General features: G+C 45.9%; 1 protein-coding gene across 1 annotated transcript in view; it reads left to right on the top strand.

The window, feature by feature from the left end:
- The window catches only part of ap4e1 (adaptor related protein complex 4 subunit epsilon 1), a 32,647-nt gene extending 25,075 nt beyond the window's left edge, over positions 1-7,572 (top strand). The window contains 5 exon segments of the mRNA XM_070438174.1: positions 2,452-2,695; positions 3,167-3,778; positions 3,984-4,174; positions 5,196-5,359; positions 5,545-7,572. Coding sequence (XP_070294275.1) covers positions 2,452-2,695; positions 3,167-3,778; positions 3,984-4,174; positions 5,196-5,359; positions 5,545-5,717 — 1,384 coding nt within the window. The 3' untranslated portion in view covers positions 5,718-7,572.
- Positions 7,573-10,415: the final 2,843 nt, after the last annotated feature.

The raw sequence follows: 10,415 nt of genomic DNA, 5'->3' as shown, positions 1-10,415 counted from the left end.
TAACCACCTTGCTAGTGTATGGTCCAGCTGCTCTGGGAGTCTGTTGAGGTCGTGGGTGGTGAGCAGCACCCCCTCTGAGGCCACAGTGGTCAGTCCAGTAGGTGCTAAGCAGAAGGTTCAACGGCAGCGCTGCGAGACGAGGTGGAGGAGTCAGAGGAGCCTTCGCTGGCGCCTGATGACTCCCCTCTGGGTTCCTTCTGAAGTGTCGGGCGCCGGCTCGGTCGGCCCATCTGTTGGAGAGATACCAGCCGATATTTAACAGTACCAGCTGATATCTAACAGCACTCAGCTAATGTCTGACAGCACTCAGCTAATGTCTGACAGCACTCAGCTAATGTCTGACAGCACTCACTAAGTCTACAGCACTCAGCTAATGTCTGACAGCACCTCAGCTAAGTCTGACAGCACTCAGCTAATGTCTGACAGCACTCAGCTAATGTCTAAAAATACTCTGGCAACAAATAAGAATGTTTCTTAACTGACTTACCGAGTTAATAAAGGTTAAATAAAATAAAAATAAAATAAAACAGTACTCAGGCGTGAGCTGATAGCTAAAGCACCTGTATGTTTCTGCTTTAAAGTCTAGGCCGGGTTACTGTAAAGCACTTTGACAACTATTGATGTAAAAGGTTTAAATAAAGCCTTAAATATATTTGATTGATTGGCTGATTGGCAATGCTTAATGAACAATCAAACAGTAAAGGTAATCTCACCAGACACACAGAGTTGTGGGACCCCAGGCCAACAAAGAGCGACAGGCCAGCTGCCGTTTCTCCTGGTCAGGCTCAGGTCCAGAAGGAGGTTTCTGTGTCTGGGAGGGTGGGCTCTGAGGGGACAGCAGGGGACTGGGCAGCTCCACTAGGGGGTTGGGGTCTCTCCTGCACTCTGCTGCTGGGCCAGGTACCCGTCTTCCCCCACACCCTCTTACCCCGTCCAACTTCAGAGTGTAGAGCTGAAATAACATTGGGATACTAACCTGGGTCTTCTACAAGATTATATCAAAGAACATGTCATCAGTCTGGTTTAAATTCCTCTGACAATCTACGGTAAATGTCAATTTCCTCAAGGCTCTGTTCTTACCAATACTTCTCATTATACACTGAGTCTAGGGCTGTTGCGGTGACTATTACCACCAAACCGCAGTCATGTATCATGACCGCAGTAAAATTACACATGACCGCAGAGTCATTGTAATCTTATGCACTCTGGACATGCTTTGGTAGTACCCAACTTCTAACTACCATTAGGTCCTAATGGCCTGGTACTCAGGGCTCTATTGTCCTCATCAGTCCTAATGGCCTGGTACTCAGGGTCTATTGTCCCTCCATCAGGTCCTAATGGCCTGGTACTCAGGCTCACTGTCCCTCCATCAGGTCCTAATGGCCTGTACTCAGGGCTCCACTGTCCCTCCATCAGGTCCTAATGCCTGGTACTCAGGCTCTATGTCCCTCCATCTCCTAATGGCCTGGTACTCAGGCTCTATTGTCCCTCCATCAGGTCCTAATGGCCTGGTACTCAGGGCTCTATTGTCCCTCCATCAGGTCCTAATGGCCTGGTACTCAGGGCTCTATTGTCCCTCCATCAGGTCCTAATGGCCTGGTACTCAGGTCCTATTGTCCTCCATCAGGTCCTAATGGCCTGGTACTCGGGCTCTATTGTCCCTCCATCAGTCCTAATGGCCTGGTACTCAGGCTCTATTGTCCCTCCATCAGGTCCTAATGGCCTGGTACTCAGGGCTCTATTGTCCCTCCATCAGGTCCTAATGGCCTTACTCAGGCTCTATGCCCTCCATCAGTGCTAATGGCCTGTACTCAGGCTCTATTGCCCTCCATCAGGTCCTAATGGCCTGGTACTCAGGGCTCTATTGTCCCTCCATCAGGTGCTAATGGCCTGGTACTCAGGGCTCTATTGTCCCTCCATCAGGTCCTAATGGCCTGTACTCAGGCTCTATTTTCCCTCCATCAGGTCCTAATGGCCTGGTACTCAGGGCTCTATTGTCCCTCCATCAGGTCCTAATGGCCTGTACTCAGGCCTCTATTTTGAGTACCAGGCCATTAGGACCTGATGGAGGGACAATAGAGCCCTGAGTACCAGGCCATTAGGACCTGATGGAGGGACAATAGAGCCCTGAGTACCAGGCCATTAGGACCTAATGGTAGTTAGCAAGTTGGGTACTACCAAAGCATGTCCAGAGTGCATAAGATTACAATGACTCTGCGGTCATGTGTAATTTTACTGCGGTCATGATACATGACTGCCGGTTTGGTGGTAATAGTCACCGCAACAGCCCTAGACTCAGTGTATAATGAGAACAGTATTGGTCCAAGAACAGAGCCTTGAGGAACATTGACATTTACCGTAGATTGTCAGAGGAATTTAAACCAGACTGATGACATGTTCTTTGATATAATCTTGTAGAAGACCCAGGTTAGTATCCCAATGTTATTTCAGCTCTACCACTCTGAAGTTGGACGGGGTGAAGAGGGTGTGGGGGAAGGACGGGTACCTGGCCCAGCAGCAGAGTGCAGGAGAGACCCCAACCCCCCTAGTGGAGCTGCCCAGTCCCCTGCTGTCCCCTCAGAGCCCACCCTCCCAGACACAGAAACCCTCCTCTGGACCTGAGCCTGACCAGGAGAAACGGCAGCTGGCCTCGTCGCTCTTTGTTGGCCTGGGGTCCCACAACTCTGTGTGTCTGGTGAGATTACCTTCTACTGTTTGATTGTTCATTAAGCATTGCCAATCAGCCAATCAATCAAATATATTTAAGGCTTTATTTAAACCCTTTTACATCAATAGTTGTCAAAGTGCTTTACAGTAACCCGGCCTAGACTTTAAAGCAGAAACATACAGGTGCTTTAGCTATCAGCTCACGCCTGAGTACTGTTTTATTTTATTTTWATTTTATTTAACCTTTATTTAACTCGGTAAGTCAGTTAAGAACAAATTCTTATTTGTTGCCAGAGTACTTTTAGACATTAGCTGAGTGCTGTCAGACATTAGCTGAGTGCTGTCAGACATTATGCTGAGTGCTGTCAGACATTAGCTGAGTGCTGTCAGACATTAGCTGAGTGCTGTCAGACATTAGCTGAGTGCTGTCAGACATTAGCTGAGTGCTGTTAGATATCAGCTGGTACTGTTAAATATCGGCTGGTACTCTCCCCAACAGATGGGCCGAGCCGAGCCGGCGCCCCGACACTTCAGAAGGAAACCCAGAGGGGAGTCATCAGGCGCCAGCGAAGGCTCCTCTGACTCCTCCCACTCGTCTCGCAGCGCTGCCGTTGACAACCTTCTGCTTAGCAACCTACTGGACTCGACCACTGTGGCCTCAGAGGGGGGTGCTGCTACCACCACCGCACCTCAACAGACCTCCCAGAGAACGCTGGACCATACCACTAGCAACGGTAGCCCCCATGTAGAGGAGACGGAGCAGAGAGTAGAGGCAGGAGGACCTCTCTCTCTGATCAGGGGAAATGGCATGGTGGCTGTTGTACCGCCCACATACACACAGACAGACCCACAAACACAACAAGATCTACACCCAGCTCCAGCCCTAGATATAACCAGGGACCTCCCTCTCACCTCCCACCTGCCAGCAGAGCTCTCTGGGCTGGCCCGCTCTGAGTTCACCCCCCTCTGCTCGGAGCAGGACTCTAGCCTGGCTCTGTCAGCCTGTAGAGTGTATAAAGAGGATGCCTTAGTGTTGCTGGTCTTCATTTCCAACAACACTGACTCGGCGCTCCACCAGATGGCGCTGCAGCTCACCTGCAAGGAACTGGAGGTATATTTTATCCAGACTGGCCTTAACAACAAAGTTGTTTTTCAGAAATCCTGGTTGGAAGATCCCGGAATCGAGACAGAAATACCAGAGGATCCTCCAACCGGGATTTAGAAAAACCAGGGATCTTTGTGAAAGTTTCAGGAATTTTGCAGCCCGTAAATCATGTCAAACTGATGACTCTATCATGTTGTTTTTCCCCCCTCAGATCTCCTGTATCTCAGGKAGTCCGTTAAAGGAGGTTAAGGGTCACAGTGTGTCGGTTTGTCTGCACACTGTTGTCATGAAGAGAGCCTCAGTCCAGGTGGAGCTGGCTGGGTTACTGTCCTACCAGAGACCCCTGGGCCAGCCCCAGGCAGCACAGTTCTCACTGAGCCTCTCCCTGAAACACTTCCTCAGGTAAAACTACATCTGTAACTGTCAGTACTGTCTTACAGGTTACCCTGAATCCTAACCTCACAGACTATGTGAACAGGAATGGTACTGTAGAGCTGTCATAATGCAACAACAAAGTGGGAAAACATTTTTGCACTCAGTCACTACTCTTAAGTCGTTCTGGATAAGAGCGTCTGCTAAATGACTCAAATGTAACGACAGGGATGCGTGAGAACTAGCAGCATTATTTCCGGCGCTTTGGACAAATCACGATTTCTCAGGTGATGGCATCTTTTGAATTTCTGAAGCGGAGGGGACAGTTAGGTCCATAGACTTGTCCGTAACTTTTAAAGAGAGAGAGGTCGGAGCACTTTGTTCTGGTTCCGATCCTAATTCTATCTCTCCTCTTAACACGTATGGACCCAGAACTTAATGACATGAGACTTTTTAGTCCTGGGTTAACTGAGATGACCTGAATACAACTCCCGCCCCTACTTCACAGGTCAACTCCCGCCCCTACTTCCACAGGTCCAACTCCCGCCCCTACTCACAGGTCAACTCCCGCCCCTACTTCACAGGTCAACTCCCGCCCCTACTTCACAGGTCAACTCCGCCCCTACTTCACAGGTCAACTCCCCCCCCTACTTCACAGGTCAACTCCCGCCCCTACTTCACAGGTCAACTCCCGCCCCTACTTCACAGGTCAACTCCCCGCCCCCTACTCACAGGTCAACTCCCGCCCTACATTCACAGGTACTAAACTTCCGCCCCTACTTCACAGGTCAACTCCCGCCCCTACTTCACAGGTCAACTCCCGACCCTACTTCACAGGTCAACTCCCGACCCTACTTCACAGGCACTATGGCAACAATTCCCATCTGACCTATCATAGGGCAAGATGGAGCTACCACCCTATTGCTTACATCCAATTCTCTCAGATCTACACCCAGTGCCTAGGGGGCAACAGTATTAATACTGTTAGCCACATACTACTTCCTGTGTGTGCACACTGTTGACATTCTACTTCCTGTTTGTGTTTATGCAGGCCGTTGACTGTGTCCACAGGGGATTATGGGAAAATGTGGTTGTCTTTCTCTCATGACTTGAARCAGAACCTTCGACTGGTAACAACAGAACACCAAGAACCTCTGACGGCCACACTGGACGCGCTGAAGGGCAAACTACATCTCCACGTTGTCGACATCATAGGTCAGCAGGTGGCACGCTCTCATCTTAATGCTTTAACCCAGCCCTGACCATTTAGGAAACCTCATGCCTCATCATAATACTGTGATTGTACATCTTACTGTCATACACTGTTGTTAATACCACTGCATCATGAAGTGGGTAACGGAAGTTGAATACTTTTGACCTTTTTATCCTTTTCCTTTTAGGGTCGGAGGGCATCGTGGCGTGCCGGCTGCTCCAGGGTCAAGGTCAGGGTCAGCCATGTCTGCTTCACTGTCGTGTCCACGCTGACTCTCTGGCCGTGTGGCTGCGCTCCCCTGTCCCCGAGCTGCCTGACTCCCTCCTCTACCACTGYCAGAAAGCCCTGACGGAGACCTGAGCCGGGCCGTGTCTCATTCCAGGAAGTTGTTCCCTTCCTTCTGCTTTCGTTCACCTCACTGATCATTTTTTAAAAAGTTATATGGCAGCGACTAAGGATGCGTTTAGACAGGCAGCCCAAGTTTTTTTCACTAATTGGTCTAATCCAATCAGCTCTGAAGATCTGATGTGAATGGTCAAAAGACCAATTCGTGGAGAGAAAAAAAGAAGAGAATTGGCCTGCCTGTCTATTTGGTTTACACCTGCCCAGTTGTTTGTCTCATCGGTGAAGGAGAGTCAACAAGGACGAAGGGGAGGAAACCACTTTATGGAATGAAGTGCAGCCCTGCGCTCACAGGCCCCAAGCACCACCACTGAGGGGCCAACTGAAGTACATAGAATCTCCTCATTGAAGCAATCACACAGAGACATACAGTGGAAAGCAGCTGATGTTACGTGTCCTTGTCTTTGCAGTACAGTGTTTGCTATATATTTTTCTCAACGGTGATTTCACGAGGTTTCATATTTTTTATGCTCATGTATTTATTGCGTTTTTAACGGGAACAACTAATTGTTCTTATCGCTTCACATAGCTCTTTGAGAAAACGTGAGCTGTGAACCTCAGAAGGAACTAGTGGAAAGCGTGCTCTGTATTAGACACCCTCTGGAAATAAACAAACACTTATTAAATGAGGAGCTTTGACTTGACTTAATAAGCTTCCCTATCTGTGTGAGAAGGAAGTCCAGGAAGTCTAGAAGTCATGGGATTCTTGGCCATGTTTCCCATTTTATCTTTTATCTGATCATTGGTCTTATTGGTCTCCTAGACTCTTTCTTTCCCTCTCTCCCTCTCTCCCTCTTCCTCCTTTCGCTCTCTCTTACTCCTCTCTTCCTCCTCTCTCCCTCTTCCTCCTCTCTCCCTCTTCCTCCTCTTGTAGCTATGACACTAGTTGAGCTGCTGTTGAATGGCTCACAAAAGCTTCAGTAGGTAAGTTAATGACATGATCAATATGCAGAAAGGTATTATCAAGGCAGAAATGTTTCAGTTTAACAGTACATGTTATACTGAACTGTCATTGTCATGCATGTTACGTTCTCCAGACGCTGCATCTAATAATTAATGATCTACTAACAGTATGCATTTGATTKATTTCCAATTCACAGGCAAGAGCTGAAACCCAGGAGTCATCGATGATTATATTTTTATAACAATGCAGCGTTTCAAACGTTTATTTATTTGATATTCTTATAGAATATATTTGGTTATCTTGTGAAATACAAGATAAAAGAGCTTTAAGTCAAAACCTTTTTGCTTCATGTGTTCCCCTCGGATATCAGTTAGTCTAACGTTAATCTATTCCACTACACACGTCCTCCTCRTGCTTGCTGTGCGCCATAGCCAGGGGACAAAGTTCATCTGTTCGTTTTCAATGATATTCAATGTGTGTTCAGATGTGTATCATTTTTTGCYTTTTCGTTTTGTAAAAGCTTGAGTGCTAAAAGTGGATACTTTTTTTTTATGGAACCGAAGAATTGTATGTAATTTGAACGCTAACACAAAGATAACCAACCAAAAACACCTTATGCTCTGATGCCAAGGAGACATGTTMATTTTGTGCCTGTAGTACAAAGAGACCCGTGTACTTTAGTGCCTGTCTGCAGTTCKGCTTACTTTAGTTAATAAACCTGACATTTAACCATTTTACTCGTCTATTTAGGTAATCATTCATTACCTTGAACATGCAACACCAGTAACCATGTGAAAAGAAGTTTAAGTTTTCAAGACTTGAGGATAAAATACTTGTATAAAGAATTGTTTGTATCATGTGCATAACTACTGTAACCATTTACTCAATAAAATAAGAATTGTGTAGAAATATCTTTGTAAAAACATTTTATGACATGGTTTTAAAAAAAACTAGAAATTGTAAATGTACAATAAAATAAGTGTGCATGCTTCAGCTGTGGAAGTATTTTTATTGTAGGACTTTAAAAGTAAAAAAACATACAGACTAGTGTTAAAATGTAGTCTAGTGTAGTAGTAATGTATTACAGTTGTGGGATAATAGCCTTTAAACAGTAAAGTAGTGACTATCTCTGCGTTACCTGGTTCCATGTTTATGTTTGTGTAAAATACTACAGGTAGGCCTAATTTAATCAACCAACGATCTTGTGAAGAAAGTGATCACTTAATTTCACTGTTACTGTCATTACGACGGGTTTGTGATTGCTGTCATATGCTAAAAATCACACTTCCTGATTCCCTCCAATTGGCTGGTAAAATCACACTTCCTGATTCCCTCAAAATGGGGGCTGGTAAATCGCTTTTAGGAGTTCTATATGGATAGCATAGAAGTTTCTCATCAACAATATTTCCATGACTTGTTCAACTCGGATTTCTTAACTTCTGTATTTAGACTGACCTCCTGTGGCTATTCTAAAACTGCAGAGTTCCATGTAAGTTTCACGAGAAAGAGCACTAAATACATAAGGCCTCCCTTTACTGTGCTTCGTCATCTTTACTTTCGTACCAGTGAATGTATTTAACTTAGAAATAAACGATACAAGCCCAGGTGTTGCGACCACGTTCCTGACACATCCAACCCCCCAGACTTCACACCKTAAGAAACCCAATAGATCTCTGGTGCCACCAGGTGGCCATTACAGGGTACTCCAGTTAAGTTGTGGCAGCAGTGCTACCACGTATATTTTATGTAAGGTAATAATTTCTGGCAATACAATTATCTCCAAATTTCACAGAATGTGTACTTATTTGATAGGYTATTCTTCCAATTTAGCTCTTAATCTGATTTTATTTATAATTTCCAATTGGCGGCAGGATGACCATGTGGATTTGGTCGTTGGTTACCGTCAAAAGTGGCTATTTCCACCGATGTTTTTAAAACATTAGCTTTGCTATTTAGTGGAAAGCAAACAGAGCATATTTGGGTGTACGGGGCGGGAGAGGATTTTAAGGTAGATAGGTCAAGTGTTTTATTGCAAGGGTTGTGMAGGGATTTTAAACTGACTGACTGTTTTAAAACACTGCATCCAAGAGAGGAGGGCTTCACCTGGACCAGCGGTGACGGCACCAGAGTCTCTAGCATCGACTATCTGTTTACCCGGGACTGTCCCCCAACTGATGCTAGAATAACCCCTGCTTTCTTCTCAGATCACGTAATGCTGACGTGCACCCTWTCACTAACCTCGGGGGTGACTGTGGGAAGAGGGCCCTGGAAACTGAACTGCTCCCTTTTAGAAGATGATAGAGTAGTTARTCAGTACCGGGAGCAGTTCAGCCAGTGGCAGACGCTACGGGACTTCTTTGACACACGAGCACAGTGGTGGGAAATGGTGAAGGGAAGGACGAGGACCTTCTTTAGAGAGATAGGAAAGAAGAAAAGCAAAGAAAAAGATGGACGCAGGCGACTGTAAATGTATTTGAATCTAGTACAGTAAGGCCTTAATTTTAACAAAGAAAATAAATAACTTAAGAAATTGCATTTTTAGCAGAACAGAAGAGCAAGGGGGTTATTTTAAGAAGTAAAGAAAGGAAAGTAGAAGAGAAGTGCACAAGGTACTTTAAGAAAATAGTTAGCAAGGGTAGGATAATGACCTGTCAAAAAACAAAGATGGGTTTTTAAAAACAAATACAGAGGGAATCGAAGAGGTAGTCGAGGATTTTTATTGGGAATTGTTTGGGGTAAAAGATGTGTGTGAGGAAACCAYGGGGGACGTTTTAACATACATTGACAGGACTTTACCCAACACAGACGACCTAACAAAAGACCTGACGATGACAGGTCAAATTGACAAAGGACTGAGACATTTTAAGAGGGGTAAATCACCGGGGGAGGACGGCCTCCCTTTGGAGTTTTACCTGACTTTCTGGGATGTTTTAGCCAATGAACTTCTGTTTTTACGGACTTTGAACGACTCGACAGACTACCTGACAGTTTTAGAGTAGGAATCGTGACCCATTTTACGTGAGAAAAATGACAGGACTGACCTGAAAAACTGGAGACCAAATACCCTTTTAAACTTTGACTGTGAACTTTTTACTAAGGTTTTAACACTCATTATGTCTTTTGTTTTAGGGGAGGCGATCCACCCGGACCAAACCTGTGCCATCCCCAGAAGGAAGATCACGGACAGCCTGGTAYGTATCAGATATGCCATCTGTTATGCAAGAGACAGAAACATGCGGCTTGTAGTTCTAAATTTTGATTTMGATTTTTTTTTTGATTGGGTCTCGCATAAGTACCTCTTCAAGGTACTGCAAAAAAAGGACTTCCCTGGAAAGGTTCCTTGCTTGGGTGGGACTGCGGTACGGGGACATCACCAGCAAAATCCTTGTAAATTGGCATTTGTCAAAAGCAGTGAGAGTACACTGCGGCGTCCGTCAGGGCTGTCCGTTATCTCCTCTTCTGTTTGTGGCCTGCATTGAACCACTGGCACAGGTCTTGAGAAGGGACCAACGGATCAGTGGGGTGAGTATCCCAGGGAGTGGGGGGGRTGACCGCCAAGTGTGTGTTTTACATGGAAGATGTTAACATTTTATGCACTAACCTTTTATCTGTCGACAGGACCCTGGACAGGACTGACTGGTAYGRACGAGCCTCTGGGGCGAGACTGAACGGAGGCCCAATTCTTCGGACAGTGGGCAGACCCAGACTTGACCAGACTACCACTGACTATTAACATTACTGACATAAGGGTA

This window comes from Salvelinus sp. IW2-2015, unplaced genomic scaffold (assembly GCF_002910315.2).
Source record: "Salvelinus sp. IW2-2015 unplaced genomic scaffold, ASM291031v2 Un_scaffold537, whole genome shotgun sequence".
NCBI lineage: Eukaryota > Metazoa > Chordata > Actinopteri > Salmoniformes > Salmonidae > Salvelinus > Salvelinus sp. IW2-2015.
This window is presented reverse-complemented; position numbering and strand designations above follow the sequence as displayed.